Source organism: Rhinolophus ferrumequinum (assembly GCF_004115265.2).
Source record: "Rhinolophus ferrumequinum isolate MPI-CBG mRhiFer1 chromosome 5 unlocalized genomic scaffold, mRhiFer1_v1.p scaffold_110_arrow_ctg1, whole genome shotgun sequence".
NCBI classification, from domain to species: Eukaryota; Metazoa; Chordata; class Mammalia; order Chiroptera; family Rhinolophidae; genus Rhinolophus; species Rhinolophus ferrumequinum.
In genome coordinates, this window is record NW_022680355.1 from 12,345,936 (window position 1) to 12,369,638 (window position 23,703).

The following is a 23,703-nucleotide window of genomic DNA, read 5'->3' on the forward strand; positions in this document are numbered from 1 at the left end:
AACCAACTATCCCCACTTCCCCTTTGCTATTCCAAAATGAAGCTACAGGTCATCTTTTACCACACAGACTTCACTGTTTCTTCCCGCTAGGGGGCCTGTTACTTTGTCTTGGCGAGTTAATTTCACCTCTTTAAGATGATTCCCGTTTTGTGTTTCATCTTACTCAGGACTGGTCTGACGTAGAAGTGCCACATGCTGAGCCTGATTTTAAATAAGGGGAGGTTGATCACCAGCAGCCGGGTTGTAAGAGCCGTCATTCCCTGGGTGACACACGGCGGACAAGCCATGCCTCTCAGACAAGGCTCCGTCACCTCCATTTAGTAACTCGCTCTGCTCTGCAAGGCTTTGCGTGTGCGCCCCTCGTCGGGCCTGGGAGGAAGGGGAGGGCCAGGTGGTCCAGACGTTTTCTCATTGCCAGCCTCTGTAAATGGACTCACTTGTGAAGATGATGGGTTGAGAAGCTGCGGGGGAGGAATGAGGGGAACACTGCAGCTCCAGATATGAGCCCGCCCATTGTGCTTTTACCACTGCGCAGTGACGAAACACAAAAGGAGGTGCTGGAGAGAGAGACCTGGTTCAATTGTAAGTCCCTTGGGGGCAGTGATGACGGCCCTTCCGTGTGCAGTGAAAGTGGGATGTAGGTTCAGTCAAGGAATGTTGATGGTGTAGCATGGAGGCGGAGGAGACGTGGTCCCCCAGGCAAAGAATATGTATAGTTCAGTTTCAAAAGAGAGAGAGTTGGGAAAAGCGAGTTGTTGGGATAAAAGCTGGAGCTTTGTAATTAGAGAGACCTAGGTTCAAATCTGCCTTGGCTGATGACTAGCTGTGTGACGTTGAGCTGTAAAATGGGACTATAACTATGCCTAACTCATCGGGTTATTGTGAATATCTACTCTCCTCCTGGCACATAAGATGCTTAATAAGCGTTGGTTCTTTACTCAACTTCCCTTCTGTAGGCCAAAGCTCTGCTAGGGAATTTTGGAGCTCTTATCCCTTTCTAAATTGTTGAGGAAGCAGTGAAATGGGACATGAAGATCCCATAGAAGAAGCTCAAGAACGGGCTTCTCCTTCAGTCACTCTCTAGCCGTGACTTTAGGGGTGCCATTTGTCTTCTAGAACCTTCTATTTCTTCAAAAGCAAACTGATGGTTTTGTATAACTGACTATCCCCAGTCCTGAAATTTAATGAAGCATTACCTTTATTCCTTTAGGAGACCGTGGCTATGTGCCTTCACTTCTCCTATCTGGGAAGACGACAGAAGATTGAAAGAAGTAAAGCTCAGGGATCAAAGCTAGACAAATTCCATCTCTGAAAATGAAATCTGTACAAAATTAACAAAACATTTTCATCTCATTGAAAAAATCAGATCATCATGCACCACTATCAATAGACTATATATGTATATACAAATGTTTTAAATATATTTCTGTCACAAAAGCTATGACATCAAATGAACAAAGAAACCAATATGGACACACATTTCTTCTCTGAGTTCCTGCACACATCTGGGTGTGTAAGTTTTACATGTGTAAGTAACATGCAGTGTGGGTGCTGGGGGAAAAGTAAAGCTCACTTGCTAAGAAATGGTTGGCTTGTGACCCAGAGACCATGAGTTTGTGAGCCTGAGGGCAGAAGTCTTGTCACTTTCCTGCTTCAGAAGGAACCTCAGTTCTTCTGAAAAAGGCCAAGAATACTGCATTGGCCAAAAATAAAACTGGCCTCAAATTCATTCTAAAAATCAGTGTAACAAATATACTAAGAGTTTGAAAAGTAATTGGAGGTCCCCTTTTGCTAATTGCCCAGCCCAAGAGGAATGAATTATGTGGTATAGTCACATATCTTTGTTCTGGTGAGAGGAGTGGATGTGGCTCTTCTGTTTCCCCCAGCGGTGGAAGTGAGGGCCTCTCCTGGGGCAGAGATGGGTTTCTGGGCTCTCCTCAGGCAGGGGTCTGGCTGGTGTAGTCTTCCCATCAAGGAACAAACAGGAGGAAGCTCTTGGTGAACAGTGACAGAACCACAGGGTCTCAGCCCAGGTATGGGGAGGGGTGGCCAAGCGATGGGGAACCAGGCGCTTGAACTTTAATTCCAGCTCAGCTACTGTCACTCCAGTTTCTTGGTCAGTGCTTTTCTTCTCTTAGCATCTTCCATCTGTAGACGCTGAATCAGTCCTTCTGGCATTGATGCCTCAGGGAGCTACTGGTGCAAAGGGCTTAGCAGATGCATGTGCTCCTTTGTTCATTAAATAGAAATGCACACAAAACAAGCAGCCATATGAAACATGTACACAGCTAATTTAATATGTAGGTATTATTTACCTCATTGTATTTACAGTTTGGGTTGTTTTTAAATTAAAAAGAAAATTTTCCCAGCTCGATTGAGATGTAATTGACAAGAAATTGTGTATACATGAGGTGTACAGCGATATTTTGATACACATATACATTGTGAAATTTTCACCACAATCCAACTAATTAATGAATCCATGTCTTTACATATTTATGCTTTTCTTTTGTGGTAGGAACACTGAAGATCTACTCTGTTAGCACATTTCAAGTCTACTATACAGTGCTGTTCACTATAGTCACATTCCTCTACATCAGCGCTCCAGAACTTACTCATCTCGCAGAACTGCAACTGTGTACCCCTTGATGAGTATCTCCCCACTTCCTCCTTCTCCCAGCCCGTGGCACCCACCTTCTACTGTCTGCCTCCAGGAGTGTGTTATTTTAGATTCCACATATAAATGAGATCACGTAGCATTTGTCTTTCTTTTTCTGGCTTATTTCCCTTAGCATGATGTCCTCTAGGTTCATCCATGTTGTTGCAAATGGCGGAATTTCCTTTTTTAAGGGTGAATTCTATATCTATATCTATATTTACATATATATATAATACTTTATATATATTATATATACTTTATATATATTATATATAGTTTATATATGATATTATATATTATATATTACATATAAAATACATATATATAATATATATAAACATATATATATTTGTGTGTGTGTGTGTATGTGTGTGTGTGTGTGTATAGTACTTTCTTCATCCATTCATCCATTTATGGACTTTTGGGTGTGTCCATATCTAACCCATTGTGAATAATGCTGCAGTGAACACGGGGGTGCAAATGCCTTCTAGATACTGATTTTGTTTCCTTTGGATGTATTTTCCATAGTGTTCCATAGTGGCTGCACCAATTTACAATCCCACCATCAGTGCACAAGGCTTCCCTTTTTCCACATCCTCACCAACACTTGTTTTTTAACTTTTTGAGAATGGCCTTTCCAACAGGTGTGAGCTGATACCCCAGTGTGGTTCTGATTGGCATTGTCCTGATGATTAGTGGTGTCGAGCATCTTTCCGTGCGTCTGTTGGCCGTCTGTATGACTTTTGGGAAATACTTACTTTAGCCCTATGATCAGTTTTTTGATCGGAGATTTATTTTGTTTTGTTTTTTCACTGTTGAATTGTACGAGTTCCTTATAAAGCGTGGACATTAGCCCCATACCAGGGGTGTTGGCAGCGGAGGAGTGGCTGCTGGGGGGCTCCCGTTCTCCTTTTCGCTCTGCATGGAGAAGTTGGGGCCAAGGGGCCTCTTCTTAGGGCCGAGTGGTGCCAGTCTGAAAGATGGGGTGTCGCAGGTAAACAACTTCCTGTACTTTTCTGCGTGACCATCCTCAGGTTTTTCCCCCCACTGGGTTGTGGCAGCTCCTTAACTGTACCCCGGAGCGCTCCCAGAGCCACTTTCCTCCATGACTAGTTGTGAAGTCATTGTTTTTGTGGGGGTACCAGGGCTGAGAGCGCTGAGTCCCCCACCTCGCTGATGAGCTCATGGAGAAAACGGGGTGGATCTTCGCTCCAGAAGAGTTGCTTCCAGGTTTGCAGGAAACTCTTTTTTTCTTAATTAAAAAAATTTTTTTTTTTTTCCATTTGTGCCTCTGGTGCTGATGCTTTGAGGATTTCACGGCACTTTTTGGCATAATTTTAGTGGCTTCACCTGGCCTATGGAATGACCGTCAAATTCTCCAGCGCTGGAAACCTGGCTCTACTGTACTCTTCTATCTCGAATCTTCTGTTACTCCATGGGCTTCCACTCGTCCCTCGGTTTGCTGACCCCCGAAGGACAAGCCCCATGCGTGCAGTGTTCGCTGTAGCATGGGAGGTTGTCACCAGCCCAAGAGCAGCTGATCGCGACTGCAGATGAATCCAGCACTGGGCCTGGAAGAGAGTAGAGTCAGGACCCAGAGCCAAAGGCTCCCTGGGAGGAAACTGCAAGACGAGCCCTAACGACAACTTTCGGGACTTGCTCGAGGAACTGTCGCCGCTTAAGAAAACAGTTTTCAGTCTGTCGGAGAAAAATACGTGGATAAAAGTAATCACGTTTCTGACAACTGCATGTACCAAACTTCGGCTGCTGTTTTGAGTAGCACACCTGTTAGGTGGATTAGGGCATAGAGAGGAACATTCTCAGAGTTTTTTTGGGGGGCATCCAGAAGACAGACCAGGTATTTCCAGGTTACATAGTATGTGCACAATAAATATTGGAATGATTTTCTGATTGGAAAGCAAAAAAATGTCTAATGAGTAACAGACTGACTGCATGGTTTCCTAATCTCGTATTACAATGTTTTAGAAGGAAGCACAAGAGTGTGATTTTAAATACAGTATTAGAATTGGTTTTATTCAGGCTGTCTTTAGGCTAAACGTTAAGTCCATGACATCCGCAATGACACTTTTTCCAAATAAGGTCAACTTCTCAGGTTGCAGGTGGACATACCTTCTGAGGTGCCACTATTCAAACGCTACACAGTGAGTTCATTTATGTACTCATATCCCCACAACTCCTTTGAGCACGAGTATACAAAGGAATTGTGGGGAGTACAAAGATGAACTGGAGAGACTTCCTGCCCCTCGGGATTGCAGCCTAGAAAGAGAGGCAAAGCATACTCCTTTACAGCCTGGCAGAAAATGCTGAGTGTCCTGAGAGAAGCTTAGAGAAACACAATGCGACGGGAGCTTGGAGAAGTGAGAGATGCAGCAGCTTGTGTGGGAGCTGGGCGAGGAGAGGGGGGTGCCTCACTGCAGACCTGTGAATGGAACTGGATCTCGAGAGACAGGAAGACATCGAACACAGGGGGATGAAAACTAGCATCATCAGGGAGGCACCGAGTTGGGAAAGGATGGTGTGTCCAGGTAGTGCTAAGACAGTCAGACTGACTGGAGCACAGGTGAGTGAAAGGTAGAGAGGAGAGGTAAAGGCAGAGAGGCTGTCTGGGGATTGAATGGGTGAGTGGTCCTGAATGGGTGTTAGCCAGTGAGGGTTACACAGGGTTTTGAGCATGAGTGTGGTGGGATAAAACTTTGATTTGTGAAGAAAATATTTTTATAGTCATAGATAATAAGGATTATTTTAAGCTAAAGACATTTAAGATGCAACAGATGCAGAAAGAGGCTTCCTTGGAATTTCTTTTTCGGACTGAAAACAGAAAATGCAGAGAAACAAGGGCCGCTATAAATTCCTTCTTTGGGGCATGAGTGAGACTAGGAGTAAACCTACTTCCCATAAATTCCCTCTCTGGGGGGTTTTATGGCCCTGAAGAAGATGGAAAGACTACTCATACCTGTATGGACAAATATTATCACAAACTTTCTTATTTCCTGTTTGGTCTCCTGAAACCCCATTTGTCTTTCCTAAAGAAGCCTATTTGTTCTTCCCATAGGAGCCTTTGCTCTCTCTCTCCTCCCTTTTCATGCTATGTTAGGTAGTTCAGCCCCAAATTCTAACCACCCCTTTGAGTAATTCATCACTGAGCACTTCATCGTGTATGCACATTGTATATATAAATAAAAGCATGCTTCTCTTGCTACTCTATTTTTTGTCAATTTAATTTGCAGGCCCCAGGCACTTGATATAAGAGGGTAGACGAACAGTTATTCCTACCCTAAAGTTTATAACATATGTTGTATATATGAATTAAAATGGAGGGAGAGACTTAAGATGGGGAGATTGATCCAGCCATGATTAATAGGAAAGAAAGGAGAGATGGTTATGTATTTTGGAGACTGCAGAACAGAATCATGATAATTTAGTTGAAAAAAAAAATCAGAATGAGAGAAGGGGATGGTCAACTATTCAACCATGACTGAGATTCTGAGTCTGGATGACTGGGCCTGTGATGGTGCTATCAACAGAAATAGGAAATACATGAGCAAGAAAGATCGTGAGAAAATAGAATGAGTTAATGGAGCCTGTTTGAAGCCTGGCAGAGAGGTTAGAACTGGTGATATGGATTTCAGATGAACTGTGTCGAGTGATCCTTGAAGACAGGAGGTGGAAGGAGAGAACCAAGGGAAAGGGAAGGAAAGGAGGGAGGGGGCCTTGGAAGTGATTTGGGGCAGGAGAAGGAAAAGGGGCCAGCCGAGAGGGTAATCAAAGGTGGAGGGGATGAAAGAAGGAGATGCCGCCATCAAAGAAAGGGTCTTTCCCGGAATAAAAAGGTAGATGAGGACCTAGAACATTCCACAAGGGCCAGAAAGAAGGTAATCCTTTAAGGAAGCAGTGGCAAGAGAGAGGTCGGAGGGAAGAGCTGAATTCGGGTGTTGGAGAAGTAGAGACAATACATGTAGACCACTCCTTAAAGGAATCCCGTGAAGGGAAAAGAGAACAGTATGCAATGACTTAAGGGTTATCGGAGTTTCTCACCCATTTTGGGATTTTTAATGATTCCCAACATTTAAAACATCAACTCAGTGCTAGTTACATTTTGATGATAAACCACAACAGAACTAAGTTCTTGGGGGGGTGGGGGGGGTGGGGGAGTGTGACAAGAAGGGAATTAAACTGTTAAAATGCCACTTTCTTTTATTTCATCTTTACATATCCACCTCTTTGTTATTGAGTCACAACATTTTATCAAAATATACAAACAGCACAGATACTTGACAATGTATAGCTAGAATTCTAATTAAACAAGACTGACTGCTACAAGGTAGCATGCAGGGATCTTTCGTCTTGTGTGATGCCTAAACAGAGACTTATGAGTCAGCAGACCATCAGTAATGATACAATAAGGGATGGGTTTTCTTTTCTCGCAGAAGAATTATGCATTTCATTTCTTTTCTTGTTATAAGGTGAGGATGGCAATGAGGGACTGCCACTGATACAGAAATCAACTGACAGTGGATGGATGGAAAGGTCTTATTGGCAGGAGTACCACGATTCTATCTTTGTTGGACTCTAAATTCAGTATCTATGTTGACAAGATAACCAGAGTAGGTGTTCTAGCAAACCTTCCCTATCAGTGACAGAAGCTCTTCCCACTTCCCATTTTCCTCTTTCTTGTGAATTTCATTGCTCATCAGAATGAATGGATTTGTAAATCTTAAGTTACAAGCTGTGTTTATTGTGAAGAATTCCCATAAAAACCTATTCAGGGCTTTGTCCCCCTCCGCCCCCCATTTACACTTCCACAGATGTGCACAGAATACAGTAGGTTAGTGGTTACTTGTCTGCAGCTGAATGAAATCCATTACTACCCCAGGCAACGTGCTGTTTCAGTCTTGCAATGTTTGCTCCTTGAGTCATCAAGTAGTTCATTGATCAGCAGTTGGTGCCCAAGTGAAGAGCCATCATTTAGAGCAGGATTAAGTTTTCACATCTTTCACAGTGTGGAGATCCATCTTTCAAGTAAATAACTATGATTAGTAATGACCTGACTTCAAGAGTGGCTGTGAAAGATGACAAGGGAGAAACCATTGTCATTAGTGAAGCTGAGCTGGATTCTGCTGCAGATTCAAAGTCAGTGAGGGGCTGAAAAGCCTCAGCCTTTATATTGTTGAGTGTTTCTTTTCTTCTCCAAGTGGCGACGGAACCCGGGGAGTGTCACTGGAACCAGTTCCCAGCGTGGAGGAGTGTTGCTTCGCGTGTCTGGAGGGCCCTTCAGGAGGACATCAGCTTCTCCATCCCTGGGTTAATGAAGGAAAAGTTTCGGAACATGTTCTGGTCCATACTGTTGATCAGTGCCCTGTCGGCGCACGACAGCCGGGGCTTCTCGTTCAAGAATTCCTTGTCGAAATTGCTGCAGTCATACGGCGATTTCTTGATCAGAGTTGAAGGGGGGAAAAGAGAAGAAAATCAGCCACTGAGTGAATTACCTTTCCTTTTGCGATCTCGGCTATAACCTGTGTACGCCAATATCGGTGTCTGTGGATTAACTAGACTGAAGTAATACCGTGGTACTTCGGTTTTCGAATGTCTCTGTTGACGAACATTTCGGTTTACGAACGCCGTAAATTATATGCATCTATGGTATCGTTAGATAGTAAAATTCATGCTAAATTTGCAGTTTTAGGGGTTGATTTTAAAGGTCTGGAACGGATTAATCCATTTTGCGTTACTTTCTATGGGGAAACTGCCTCGGTTTTCAAACGTTTCAGAACTTGAAGAGTCTTCCGGAATAGATTACGTTCAAAAACCAAGGTATCACTGTACTTACCAATGATCTTTTATGGTTTTTATGGAACCTCCCTAAGATCTCGAGTCATCAGTTTATCAATAGTATAATTAAATGCATATAGAGGAATTCTATTGTATAAATTCACATAGGATCTAATGTTTCTAGCTAATTGGAAGCAGGATTGGCAACCTTTGAAAAAATGGGGAGCCCAAATTTGACCTCTGTCAAATTTGACCTTTTAATCTACAGGGGAGCAGAGAGAAGGAGTTCTGCAGATTATATATTCCTCTTCTTTTATCCACCTCCTTCACTACCACTATCCACTTTGACTTCATTATTAAACATCTCAATTGTCTTCCATACACAACACCGATTTGGGACAAACTCGCCTCAAGCCACCTGGTCCATTTGGTGCTCATGACAAAAAAAGGAGAGAGAATGAAAAAAACACTTATTCATAAATACTGTTCAGTATGGCGTACAGCTCAGCTTTCTAAGATTATCAAAAGTCACTTTTATATGGCAGCGTAACTAAGACTCGGGCCCTTCCCACCCTCCAGGGGCCAGGTAGTCTGCCTGGGAGCAGACAGAGACTGGCTGGAACCAAATGGTCCCCGGTGGCGGCTTCTTACCACTTTAGGCCTGAACGGTGGGTCAATCTCCTTTCTTTCAAGTTCTTCCCAGTTGATCTCTCGAAACAAAGGGTGCTGGCGGATGTCCCCCCTCACTCCCAGCCTTTTCTCAGGTTCCCTCACAAAGAGCTGAAAAGGAGCAAGAAGGGAGCAGTTACTTCTCCAGGGAGGAGCATTCGGCCTCAGATGCAGGTTGCATTTCTTAGTGTAGGAGCTGAGCTCGGAGTCACAGGAATTCGATTCTAAAAGATAAAGGCCTGGTTTTTTGGCCACTTGCTTTTCAAACCTTATTTTTCTACTTACCGTGATAAACTGTTGACTCCAGTCGAGTGGACTCTCCCTCCGACAAGCCTTCTGAATATTGTGGAGTCTGAGCTTTTGCTTCCTTCTGTGTGGCCCTAGCAATGCTATCTTTTGAGTTGTATAGGCCGGGTTGGAAACCAGCTGGGCCCTGTGTTATTTATAGGACCTCTGGCAAGTTACAGGGTTCTCTGAGTTAATGTCTGCACCGGGACAGTGCGTGCAGTGTCTTCCTTACAGGGCTGTTCTGAGGGTTAAGTGAAAGAACAACAACACACACACACCCCCACACTCATCCCCACACACACTCATACACACATACATTCACACCCACACTCACACACACACACGTGTACTAATTCCTGGTCTGTAAAACCTAACAACATAGAGGAAGTAATCAATTTATGTATTGTTTGGTTGATTGCTCATTAATCGCGTTTGGTCTGTTACAAAGCTGCCTTCTTAGGATTAGTCTTGGCACAGGAAACGCTCACGTCAGGTACAGTGTAAACTGGGCCCTGACAGTCAGATTTGGATAAACCGCTGAGTATTGAGAATCACTCGTGACTCCGGCAAACCGGCTGAACACGTAATACTTCATTCAAATCATCTTTAGTCATGTCTGACCTGCTACATTTTCTTCTTTGCACTATCCCCTCTCCTGTTACTTTTCCCCATGAGGGTAAAATGAACAATGGCCAAGACAGGAAAGAAACTTGGAAACTCTTCAAACTTCAACAAAACATGTCAAAGACATTACGGAATAAGAGAGTCCAAATTTGCAACCTAGAGAAGTCATGGGTCCCCTGAGTGTATGGAGTAGTCACCCCTCTTTCCTACATCAGCTAGATGTTTATTTATAAAGTAATTGCTAGTTGCAGGGTGTCATATGAGGCTGTGGGTCTTAAAGAGAAACCACCGTGAGACACAGTGATTTTCCAGGAGGTTCTGGCAGGACTTGATCTCCATTCGTACCTACATTGCAGGGATCTCTTGTTTTTACCTCTTATCGGAATAGCCGGTCTGTGTGATTTAAAACACTGCTTCACTTATGTGACCTTAGTACTTGAATATCTTCAAAGTCTCTATTCTACCAAAATAAATAAATAAACAACATACTGTAACGAGAGATTTTTTTCTTGCTTGTTTGAATTAGGAGAATCTTTTTAAAAGTCATTGGATGGTCCCAACTTCCTCTCCCGTTATTATATGGTGGCTGCTGACGCCTCCCAATGGAAACTTGGGGTTCCAAACCACTGCACAGCAGAAATAACATGAGACTGTCACCCAAGAGGCTTGCTACCCATGTGTCCTTGGACAAGTTGTCTGAGGTGCAGTTTCCTCACCTGTAAAATGCAGGGTGAGGGAAGGTGATCCCTATGCCCCCAGGGTTCTCTGAGCCCCCGGGGGGGGGGGCATTCAAGGCTCCCTGTAGCCAAATGCCAACACTCGTTTCGATTCCCATTGTAACTCTCTCTGCTGTTCAGCCGTGTCTACTCATGGAATGTGTCACCTGTCTTTCCTACCTCTGGCATTTGCTAATGAGATGTCCATCTCGCAAGAGGATACCTCTCCCCACATTCTGCTCCCATTTCCTTCTCATCTTTAAATCCTGATCCACCTTTCAGGGTTCAACTCACAGCCCCTCTTCCCTGTGAAGGTTTCTTTAATCACCTTGACTCATGGCGAGCTCTCCCTCCTTTTCAGGTCACAGTTATTGTCACATGAATGTGTTAGATGCCTTAGCTATTATCATCCTGATTCTTAAAAAGCAGATGTTGTTATCCCACTTGTCAGTTGAGGAAACCGAGGCTCACAGTAGCTAAGTAACTTGTTCAAGGAGACAGGTCCAGCCAGTGGGGAGCCTAACTTATCAGCAGCCCTTTCCTACTTCTGGTATTGGATAGTCTTCCTCTGCGCTCCATGGGACATCTTCCCTCCATTAGAGAAGTCGCCATATATACGAGGTCTGACAATTAAGTTCGTGAACCTGTTACAACGATATTGCTAACCTTTTATGATATCAGAGGGATTATTAATTATGAATTTGTACCACCTGGACAAACAGTTAACCAAGTTTTCTATTTGGAAGTGCTGAAAAGGCTGCGTGAAAAAGTTAGACAAAAACGACCTGAACTTTTCGCCAACAATTCATGGCTCTTGCATCACGACAATGCACCAGCTCACACGGCACTGTCTGTGAAGGAGTTTTTAGCCAGTAAACAAATCACTGTATTGGAACACCCTCCCTACTCGTCTGATCTGGCCCCCAATGACTTCTTTCTTTACTTGAAGATAAAGGAAATATTGAAAGGAAGACATTTTGATGACATTCAGGACATCAAGGGTAATAGGACGACCGCTTGGATGGCCATTCCAGAAGAGAGTTCCAAAATTGCTTTGAAAGGTGGACTAGGCGCTGGCATCGGTGCACAGCTTCCTAAGGGAAGTACTTCGAAGGTGACTGTAGTGATATTCAGCAATGAGGTATGTAGCACTTTTTCTAGGATGAGTTTGCGAACTTATTTATCTGACAGAGGGTGCCAAAAAAATGTATACACATTTTAAGAAAGGAAAAAACTGTATTAAAATTGTAGTACTCAATTGGATATCAATAACAAAAGATGAATACAAGTCATGTGCATCCTCTTTTTGGCATCCAGGTATATGTGACCATCTTCCCCACTGGAGTGCCAGCTGTGGAGGGCAGGCACCATTTATGTTTCTCTTTCTTTCAGAGTCTAGAAGAGTGCCATGCACAAAGTAGATGTTCAATAAATGTTGACCAAATTACTAAGCTGTCTTTCAACTTTATATTTGCAGATTACGTGTCTTCATCCCTCATCTTCTGTTGGCCTCTTGCTTTTAGCCAATAGGACGGCATATAGAAAAGGCACAAAGTTCACAGCAAAACATATTTTTCTGTAGACTCAAACACCAGTATGAGTCACCAGATGGAAAAGCAGAGTGATGTTTTTAGAAGCAGAGGGAGTAAGTGACTTGCTCCATATCCCTTCCCTTGGAAAGATCACAATAATTACTGACATCCACTTCTTAAGGACATTGTGGTGAAACAAGATAAGAGAGAAGATGTAAGTGTCTCAATACCACGCCAAAAACTAGCGTACGTTATTACAATGAAATACTTTAGTGAATTAAGTTAGATGTAACTTCCCTAGGCCAAGTGTGCACCATGCTCCATTTCCCATTAGATTTTTCCAGTAACATGTGGCATTTGTACCAAGAGAATCATGACAGACAGCCTTCTGAACCTGGGATATGTACCTGTGAAATTTTTAAAAAGTATTTTAAAAGATACAATGTATAAGGAGAATGTAATACAATCCTTAGTTTCAAGAGGCAAAATTCTTTCTAGTTTAGCACAGAAGAGTAAATTATCACCTTCCTGCCCTGCAGCAAATCAGCCCCTCCCTCTCCCCAGTCCCGAAGATGATTGGTCACCTCACAGGAGGTCATCGGCTCTGTGGCAGGGAAGTTGCATGGGGGGAATCAACGTTCATGAAGAAAGACTGGCTTTTGTCCATAAAAGCTGTCAGAAAGCTGGTTTACATTTATAGGAGATAGTACACTGCTTACATGAATGGCCAGGAAGTAGCTGGAGTTGTTTAAATCTATTCGACTGTCTGGGAAAGCAAGCAGTGTCGAGTTGCCGAGGATGGTCCCCAGGGCTTAGCACCTGTCATTGGACTCGTCTCTCCCTCTTCGTTCTCCCCTCAGATTCTTTCTACAAAACGGAGAGGTATTTCTGTTTGAGGTCATTCATTTTCCATCATTTCCCAAACAAATGGACAGGACATCCTGGATGAATAAACGAGGAAGAGAGAGGCGTTCCTTTGGCAAGAGTCAACTGGACAGCAGTGTCCCCACGGTAAGTCTTGATGGAGGGCAGCCTCCCCTGAGGCACAGTTGTTCAGTGTGCTCCATGCACCCCTGCCCTATGAGAGCTAAAACGGACAGAGTCTGGCTCTGACGCCACTGCTGTAACAGATGCCACTAAATGCTGCTTTGTTCAGCTTTTCCAGAAGACCCATTCATTCTGGGTTTCGCAACGTGAGTGTCTCAGAAATGATATACTACCTTGGATGTTTGCAAAAAAAAAAAAAAAAAAAAAAAAGTGAGCTCAAGGATATGGGGGCTGTTGGATGAAAGTTATAGAACAAGCGAGGAGCACAGATGAAGCCAGAAGCCGGTCTTACAGTCAGTAAATTGCATGAGAGAAACTCATTTTTATCATCCCAGCTGCTAGAACTGGGAGAGAACGATCTTCCCCACGGAACAAGGACATGGAATTTTTACGAACTCACATGAGAAAGAATAAGTCCAAACTCTTCCCCGTGGATTTGGAACTCCTTTCACTAACCAGTCCTTTTTCTCCCCTTCTTTATCCTTAATTGTCTTGGTTTCTGCTCTCTTCGACCACATTTATTTTCTACTCTTGCAAAAGATAGACCTTGGTAAAAGATATTTTTTGGCATTTGCTGGCATTTCGCCTTAGATTTTGTTTTGTTCTTTTAAACTTTTTTATTTTGAAAGAATTACAGTGTCTTAGTCTGCTTGGCCTGCCATAACAAAATGCCATACACTGGCTGGCTTAAACAACAGACATTGATCTCTCACAGTTCTGGAGGCTGGAAATCCAAGATCAGGGTGCCAGCCGGGTCAGTTTCGGGTAAGGACTCTCTTCTTGGTTCATAGTTAGCCACCTGTTTACTGTGTGATCACGTGGCCTTTCCTTGGTGATGCACTTGGAGAGAGAGCTGCCTCGTCCTCCTTTTAAAAGGGCAATAATCCTACTATGGGGGACCCAGCCTCATTAGGTCATCTGTACCTAATTACCTCCGAAAGGCCTTACCTCTTATAACCTTCACATTGGCGGGTTAGAGCTTCAACCTATGAATATTTTGGGGCAGGGTCACATTCAGTCTATACATACAGAGTCACGGTATGTTAAGAGATGGTATAGAGATGTGCTGTGAACCCTTCACCTAGTTGCCCCCAATGCTTATTTCTTATATAAGTGTAGTACAATATCAAAACCAGGAAACTGGCATTGGTACAATGTGTGTGTCTGGTTCTATGTCGTTTTATCATGTGTAGATCTGGGTAACCCCCACAACAAACAAGATACAGAACTGTGCCGCCACCACAAAGATCTCCCTTTATAATCAATCCCCCGCCTCCACGATCCCTAATCTCTGGCAACACTAACATGACTTCCATCTCTACAATGTTGTCCTTTCAGGAATGTTACAAGCATGGACTCATACAGTATGTGACCTTTTGAGGGGTTGGATTTTTTCAGTCAACATAATGCCCTTGAGATCAATGCACGTGTTCTGTAGATCATAATAGTTCATTCCTTTTTAATGCTGAGTAATATTCCGTATACATGACTTTTCATCTTTCTCCTCTAATTGGAAGAAATCCTTTCCTCCTACCCAGTCTATCTCTCCTTTGAAACCAGTGCTCCCAGCATCTTTTCAGGGAGTTATTTCTGCTTAACTCAGCCTCAATTACTCTTACACTCTCTCTTCTTGCTGGGAGCTCTTCCAGACTCTGAGGTGCAGCTGGGTTTGTGAAGCACAGCTGTTCAGCTTTATGCAAAATCAACAGGTGAAGGTGGATTGCTACTGTAGTGCCGCGGTCTCTGACAGCCCTAAAGCCTTTTCCTTATCTCCTTTTTCTGGTGGGTTTTGTCGGCTCGGGCCTTCTCAGTGCAGCCCTCATGCTGTGGATTGAATTGTGTCCACTCAAAATTCACTTGTTGAACCCTCCACCCCATGTGAGCTACTTGGAGTAGGGACGTAATTAGGTTACGTCCTTGGAGGAGGGACGTAATTAGGTTACGTCTTTATGGGTGGGCCCTGCTCCGATAGGATTCGTTTTCTTGTAAGTGGAGACAGCAGAGAGCTCCCTGCCTTGCGAGAAAGTGGCCTACAAGCCGGGAAGAAAGCCTTCACTAGAAACCAACCCTGCTGGACCTTGATCTTGGACTTGCAGCCTCCAGAACTGTGAGCAAATACTTTTTTATTGTTTAAGTTGCCCAGCCTATGGTATTTTGTTACCTCAGCCAGAGCCGACTAACATACCTCATGGTTAAGTTCTTGGAAAAGCCAAGTGTGAAATAAATGTAACAACTGTAATGATGTTGAACTTGCCTTGATATAAAGAAAATTGTTTACATTACGATCCTGCTCTCATTTTTACTTTCATCTTTTTTTTTTTAATTGGTTCATTTTGAAATCAGGTTTCATTTTATGTGTGTTTTGTTCTGTCATTGGAAATCCTTTTAATGGGTCGTTTGGGGAGCTAAGTTTATTGCTTGTTTGGATCACAGTCAGAAAGTGAAAGCTAAGTTGAACTGGCTCAGAGATTTAAATACCACCAGGCTTGGGTGAGGTATTTTATGGGGATTTGTCAGCACTTCAGATACAACATCTTGATTCCTCTGGGAGAGCTCTGAAGTGGCCTCCACATTTCAAATACTCTAGACAAATGGTCAGTTGCATGAGCCAGGTAGAAGTGTATGCCCTTTAAATTTAATTCCAGTTATTCGTCATGAGAAAAAAGTAGACTAGTGAAAAAAATGGGCCTGGTAATCTTTTCCCGAGTTTACATTTAAAATCCACTGATAACTTCTAATTTTAGAAGCTCTTACCCTGTGTCCCTTTTCAATACAGGAAGCACAAGGCTAAAAATTATTTCCCTAAATTTTTTTTTGTTTGTTTCAGTCTGCTGAGATATGAGATACCAGAAATCAAAACACACAGTTTTGTTCAAAACATCTGTATTCTTGGTCCACTTCTCTTCGATTTGTCAGCTTCTTGATCACACTGGAAAGTCTCTTTTATCCAGATAGTTGCTGGGACAGCTCAGTAAATGCAGTGGTTATTATTATTATATGTAATTGGCATGTCATAGTACCATGATTTATTTTCAGTTTTTATAACTCCTGTACTGTGGATGGTATTTTGCATCCTCAAAAAGGGTAATCCAAGACTCTTCCTGAAGTCCAATTTTTTTTTTTTTTTAATTAGTGAAGGGGTACAGGACTTTACTGGGGAACAGTGTGTACTTCCAGGATTTTTTCCAAGTCAAGTTGTTGTCCTTTCAGTCTTAGTTGTGGAGGGCACAGCTCAGCTCCAGGTTGAGTTGCTGTTGCTAGTTGCAGGGGGTGCAGCCCACCATCCCTTGCGGGAGTCGAACCGGCAACCTGGTTGAGAGCCTGCGTTCCAACCAACTGAGCCATCCAGGAGCTCAGTGGCAGCTCTGCTCAAGGTGCTGTGTTCAATCTTAGTTGCAGGGGGCGCAGCCCACCATCCCTTGCAGGACTCGAGATGTTGAACCAGCAACCTTGTGGTTGAGAGCCCACTGGCCCATGTGGGAATTGAACCGGCAGCCTTCAGCATGAGGGGCATGGAGCTCCAACCGCCTGAGTCACCGGGCTGGCCCTGAAGTCCAAATCTTGACTGATGGCTTTTAGGTGCTTCCTATTTGTCTGTGTTGGTTTGCCCAGGGAGCTGCCCCAGGTATTCATGGCTGATACCCCTCAGAGTTCAGTTTACACCTGTAGCACTGCACACCGATTCTCTGTTGATTCTGGCTATCACAGATGGGGCCTCTGATTTCGGCTCTAATGGTGAATTCTGGAGATTGCCGCTAAGATGGCGACAGTCTGCACTCTTAGAATTTCAGGGTGAAAAATGCATCAGTAGTTCCAGTGGACACAAGTTGGGAATGTGGCAGGAAAGCTGGTCTGCCTAAGAGACTCTGCTCAGCAGGCAACGGGCAGCGAGAGAGTCAGTGAGATGCAGTGCTGTTGGGTTAGCATTTGGTACAGGAGCTGGGCTGGGGAATACATTGTGTAGCCTGTATTTCAAGGGCTTCAGCCAAAAATGTCTCCAGTGATGGGTATTTCCCAAAACCCTACTAGAATGCCGCACCAAAGCCGTGGCTCTAACAACCCCCCAGATTGAAAGAGCATGAAGCCAGCCAGCCATGTAAGAACAGTTCTTTCTCCTTATTATTCCCTCATGCTCTCCCTGGTGTGGTCTGAAATGGAAACTTAGGGGAAGAGAACAAGGACACACAGTATGACCAGGACACACAGTATGACCACACTGCCGTCTCTACAGGTGAGCGGCTACCCTCCATGAACTTGGCAAGAGGAGAGGGAGCAGAGAAGTCTTTGCTATAGAGTTAAGATGGATGTAGTGACTCATCTTGCACTGAGTAGTTTTGTCAATGGAGGTGGTGGTTTATGACTTCAGAGTGACGAGTAATGTGCCTTTTGCCTCAGACTGAGCAGAAAAGTCATGCGTCCTGTCCAAGTTCTCAACCAGGGACAGGGAAGTTTAACGGGACTGAATAGGTTTAACAGGGACCATGGGAAACAAAAAGTGGAGTTTTAAACCACAGACTGTGCTTGTTCAATGGACTAATTACATCTCAAAGTGAGGGCATCCAAGAGTCATGGAACTGGTTCCTGGGCATTTCTTCGGTAAATTATGTGCACAAGGGTTTATGTTATCCTCATTTTGCTATCTAACGTCCATCTTGCTATCTAATGTTGGTGCATCAGTTAAGACACATGCCAAGCACCCCATTTTAATTAGGTTTGATACAATTGTTGTTTACTGTGTATAAATCAGAGCCTGGAAGTGGGTGGGAATACTGATGAGAAAAAACAATCTGATGAAGTCTCCTTGACTTCACTTCTTACCTTCACCAAAAGGTCCTTAGCCTCCTTCTCAAGCCACCGTGGGTAAAAGGGGCTGTCCATACGGATGGAGTGGAAGAGCTCTTCCTCATCTTGCCCGTGGAACGGTGACTGGCCAATCAGCATTTCGTAGAGGAGAACGCCAAAGGACCACCAGTCAACAGAATGGTTGTACTTCTGACCCAGCAAGATCTGTGTGACCGAAAGGCAGAGACGTAGTCAATAACAAAAACGAGGTTGGGGAGTGAAAACCCCGCGTGGATTTCTCAGCGCCACTCAGTAAATCATGGAGGATGATGACAGTAGGTGTGGTTTGATCCACGATCACACTGACAACTGCATCTTTTGAGAAAGTTGGATAGAAATGAGTGGGCAGTGCCAAAATTGAGTAGACGTTTTTGAGTTTCAATTCTACTTTTCCTCTGGCCTTAAGCAAAACAACTGACCTGTGCCATTAGCCTTCATTTTCCATCTGTGATATGAGAACTGGTGGATTCAGACGTAAAGAGCGGGTATGTAGCCAAATGCTCCAGTGCCTACGAGGGGACCAAACCCAATCCACGTGTTTTTCTCCTACTGTCCTGAGTCTTTGCATGAAGTTTCCGGAGGTAATCAAGCACCCAGAGAGGTCATCGGACCAAGCCCACTCCCTAAAGCCTAACTGGTCATGGTTGTACAGCTAACGGCTCACCATTTTGGTTGCCATTTGTGGTTGCCATTATGGACAATCAAACATTGTGACTATGCCAAGAGACAGTGTAGGTTACCAACGTGTTCAGACACAGACAGCAGATCTCTTAAGCGTTATGCACAGCTGGACAGCAGTGTTTTGAGTAGAGCTGGTCTGATGTATTTTTTAGGGAAGTGGATTTAAAGTTTGGAAGCCCACCTAATTTTAAAAAATATTTCTACCCTTTCACCAAGCCACTTTCCTGGCAGAAAAGGCTGGTACTTTGGACTTTCAGCCACTTCCGTGTTAAGGTCGGAAGACAGAAAATGTACATGTCACTCTGCTCAATGCTTGTCAATCCAGCAAACCGTGCTATCACCTTCTCTAAAACAGTACATAGGGTCAAATGGATGAATGGATAAACACAATGTGGTTTATACATATGGTAGAATATTATTCAGTCTGAAAAAGGAAGGAAATCCTGACACAGGCTACATACAACATGGATGAATGCTGAGTGAAATAAGTCAGTCACAAAAAAGACAAATATGTGATTCCCCTTGTATGAGGAACCTAGAGTAGTTAGCTTCATAGAGACAGAAAATGGAGTGGTGGTTGCCAGGGGCTGGGGGAAGTGGGGAGTTGTTGTTTAGTGGGTGTACAGTTCCCATTTCGTAAGATGAAAATGTTCTGGGGGCCTGTTACACAACAATGTGAACATCCTTCATACTACTGAACTGTACTCTTAAAAATGGGTAAAGTGGTATGTTTTATGGTCTGCATATTTTACCACAATTAAAATCCGAACATAGGAGCACAACAACAATTGTTAGATGGAAGGGGGAAATCCTTGTTTTTCACGATGGCTGCTGCCAGGATGGGCTGGGGCCAGCTGCTTTATTGCCCAAAACAAAATGAAGTATTGGAGTACAGAATTTAGAAAGCAAGACTGGGACCCTCTTGGGGTGGCCATCCTTTTCACCCTGCAGTTTAAGGCTTAGCTCCGTGCACGTGTGTGAGCACATCCATGTAAACACACACACACACACACACACAGAGGTCATTTTATGAGAGCATTACTTATGTGAAATGGAATCACCCCCCCTTTGGGATAAATGGTGGAATTGTAGCATTGATGGCATTACAAAAGAAAAATGACACTATAGTTCTAGACATTCCAGTGTTTTCTAGCAAAGCGCTGTGTCTTGATGCTGGTGGACTTTTCATGCAGCAGAGAAATGTGCAGAGCAGCTGTCTGTGACCCCGACCCCACCCCAGGACTGTCCTTGGGAAATGAGAGAAGCTTGAAGTGAAGTTTAGGCCTACTGTGAAAGCGTCTCTAACAAGACTCACTAAACAAACAACCACAACAACGAAGTAGCCATGATGGCCCGCCAAAATGCTGCAGTTCTCCTTCTGGCTTAGTCCCTTATTGTGTAGTTTCGGGCAGAATCCCCGGCCTCTCTAAGCATCGTTTGTGACGAGTGATAATATCTGGCCAGCTTTTCACTGGGGTTGTTGTGAGGATCCAGTGAGAAGTAGGAAAGACAAAGTGCTTTGTCACATGAAAATGACTAGATGTTACGTGATAAATATCAGTCTCGATGAACTGGTACCCATTTGTGAAAATAAAGAGCTAGTTGCCAACAGAATTTTGCAGTCTGCCACGGATTTCCAGGATAAAAATGCTCTCCACTAGCCTTAACTCAATATTTAAATGCTAAAGTTCACTTTCAAGTTTAGAAAAAGTTAACTTTGCCTTAAGGGATAATCTAAAAGTAGACCCACGGAGAACTGATGAAGAAAATGAAGACGCACACACATGCACAACGGGTTCTGGTCAATTTGACTAAAGAGCGGCCCAGTTCACAGGCAATTCCCAGGATGTGTCACCAGGGGGAGCCCGAAGCAATCAGACACTGCTGGAGTATCACATCTTTGTAAACAACTTCATTTGGCAGGACAAGTGAAGAGAAATTTGGAAGACGGGAGATAGCTGTGGTGGAAATGAAGCCTTCTAAAGCTAGGTGATGTTAAGAAAGAATTTCAGCCTTAAGTTAGGAGGGAGAAAAAAAATGTAGATTCATATTCAATTATATGCTGTTAGAATGTCTGCAAATGCTTTGCTGGTATGTGTGAAGGTTTCCCATACATTATGTGTTTCATTTATAAGATCCCCTGAGGTAGGTCCTGTTATCAGGACCTACCGAGGGCGGTAATTGGACTTCGGGAGGTTACAAGTCTTACTTCAGGTCTCCTAGTTAGTGAGTTGAAAGCTACGGCATGTTCTGAAGCCTGGTTTTTTGGTTATTTAACCTCATTATTTTAATGAAGCATAAATATGTTTGTACTATTAATAAAGGGAATGAAATTTAGTTATTTAAAAACTATTTCATCTTCAGTTCAACCTGATGATATTCCTTTTTATGCATATTTTATAACACACAGACTATATTGGCAATAATGTATGAGGTTTGTGTATAATAAATATATATGTACTTGGGATGCTTTTTTAATTGATGAGGGAGCATGGTCAAAACGTTTGCAAATATATAAGGAAGATGCACTGGCAGTTGGATGGTGATGGAGAGGAAACCCAGGTGAAAGGGCCCCACTGGGGTCCAGACAGCAGATGCCAAAGGCCTGGGGTGAGGTACCAACAGTGAGGAGGGGAAGGAATTGGAGAAGCATGGGGGATTAAAGCAAAGGGATTCATTCTGAGGACTGAGCGGGAATAGACAGAGAGGTCTCTGTGGTCTAAATTTAAAAGTTCTGTGTGTTTGGACTTGGGAGGGGTAAGGAAGAAGGAGGAAGCTTGGATAAGTCCTAGTGTTCCGGCTACATGGATGTGTAATTCACCAAGAACGGGATAAAGAGAAGGGTGGGTGGGAGTGGAGCAAGCTCAACAGAGACAGGAGTTTGGGACCTGTTATGTTTGAATGGCCTGTGACAGTTAGTTGGAGATTTCAAGCAAGAAAATGGACATATGGGTCCACAGCAGGAAGAAGTAGTTGGTTTGGGCTGGCCATATTGACTTCGGAGTTAAAATCATAATCATAAATACAGTTGCTCATGGAGAATGTTGATAGGAAGAGAAGAGTGTTGATAGGAAGATGGAATCACGTGAAGACAAGCATGCTTGAAGATGAGAGAAAAAGACTAAAGTTGCAAAGAGAAGTAAGTCACTGAAGCTAAATTCTGGAAGATGTCGAGGGAAACAGAATCAGGAAGGAAGGATTGCCAGAGAAAAGAAGTGGCATAAGCCATTTGTAGACAGGGAAGTTAAAAGCTGTAATTTCTTGTTGGCCGGAGGCCAATCTTGCATTTAGACCAGGTTAAATCAAAATTAAATACCACATCAGCCCAGGGAAAAACCACATACTTTTGAGAGTCAGGATGGCACAATTACTTTGGCAATGACAGAGATTTGCTGCTAAGTTTGTTTGACCCAGGAAATCAGAGGTCCATCACTGCCTATCAAACAACTAGCACCACTGACACATTTACTGATATTCATTCATTCTTCCGAAAGACTATTTGTTAGCACCGAGCCCTGCAGTCTGTCCTTGGATATAAGAGTGCATAAGATCACAGTAATCTACATGTGATTCTATCTTAACAAAATTGCATGTGATAAAATGCTATAGAATGATACACACTGTGTGCCAATATCAATGTCCTGGTTTTGAGATTGTAGCAGAATTATGTAAGATGTAATCACTGCGGGAAGCTGGGTGAAAGGTATATAGGGGTGATGTTTCTGTACTATTTTTGCAACTTCTTGTGAATCTATAATTATTTCAAAATAGAAAGTTAGTGAAAATGGAATAAGAAATAGCCCCTGACTTGGCTGGTAATGCAGAGAGATTCAAAGATGAAAAAGCAAGGATGGTAAGTATCGTGCTGTGGGGAGGACCAGGTGGTACGGGGGTGTCTGATCTCCCTGAGGTGGCAGCTGGGGAGGAGTCCATAACAAGGGGAAGGGAGGGGAGAGTTGGATGGGTGGATGGATGGATGGATGGAAGGAAGCCTTCCAGGCAAATGACCTTCTTCTGGGGGCTCAGAATATGAGATTGATGCCTTTATAAAATCCGCCTTCACACGTTCTCCCTTTATGCTCGTAATAACGTGACGTAAGTACTATCTACATTTTATAGAAGAGGGAATGCAGGTCCATGGACTCCAGGATCCTCTCTGTGCTCACACAGTGGCACTTGGGGACCACCGTGTAGGTTTTTCTGGTCCCCAGATGACACCACTGGACTTATTCAGGTGGATATTTATGAGCCTGTTCCGTATCCACCTGGGTCTTCGCCGCTGTTGCCTCTGGTGGGTCTGGGCAGAGTGGATATACTTTAAGGCCGGGGCTCGGGGGGCCGTGACTGAAGGGACGTGCTGCATCATTTAAAGATGACCTGAGTAGCATGAGTACTGTGCTCCATGAAACAGTCACAGCAGCCCCTGTGTGTGCCGCATGTATGAAATACTGGGGAAAACAAAGTCAAGTCCCCAGTGAGGATGCATCAGATCTTCTGAACAGCAGGGGAGGAAGAAGCAGTAGTTGGCACAGGTGTGTGGGGTCGGGAAGGGGCACCGCACGTCCCTACCTCCGGGGCGATATAATCAGGGGTCCCACAGAAGGTGTTCGTCCTGGCATCTCCCAACATGTTCTCTTTGCACATCCCGAAGTCCGCTATTTTGATATGTCCATCTTTGTCTAACAGGATGTTATCTAGCTTCAGATCCCTGAAAACAAAAGCAAAGCAAAACCTCACTTTAATAATGACAATTTTGTTAAGGTAGAATCGCCGTAGGAGGGGGCGGTCTCTTGTCTCATCACTCGTAGTCGGGCAGCCCTCACTTTGGCTACACCCTCTGGAAATGGTTTCCCTA

At 43.8% G+C, this 23,703-nt stretch overlaps 1 protein-coding gene across 4 annotated transcripts in view; it reads right to left on the minus strand.

Annotated features, from left to right (window-relative positions):
* Window positions 1-6,844: 6,844 nt before the first annotated feature.
* The window catches only part of PRKCQ (protein kinase C theta), a 111,571-nt gene continuing 94,712 nt past the window's right edge, over window positions 6,845-23,703 (minus strand). For 3 of the 4 annotated variants that reach the window (XM_033100803.1, XM_033100805.1, XM_033100804.1), the window contains exons 16-19: window positions 23,418-23,556; window positions 18,144-18,332; window positions 9,101-9,229; window positions 6,845-8,110 (exon numbers count right to left, since the gene is read on the minus strand). In XM_033100803.1, coding sequence (XP_032956694.1) covers window positions 7,952-8,110; window positions 9,101-9,229; window positions 18,144-18,332; window positions 23,418-23,556 — 616 coding nt within the window. In that variant the 3' untranslated portion in view covers window positions 6,845-7,951. The remainder of the gene's footprint in view (window positions 8,111-9,100; window positions 9,230-18,143; window positions 18,333-23,417; window positions 23,557-23,703) is intronic. The other variant, XM_033100806.1, reaches the window with a different exon arrangement.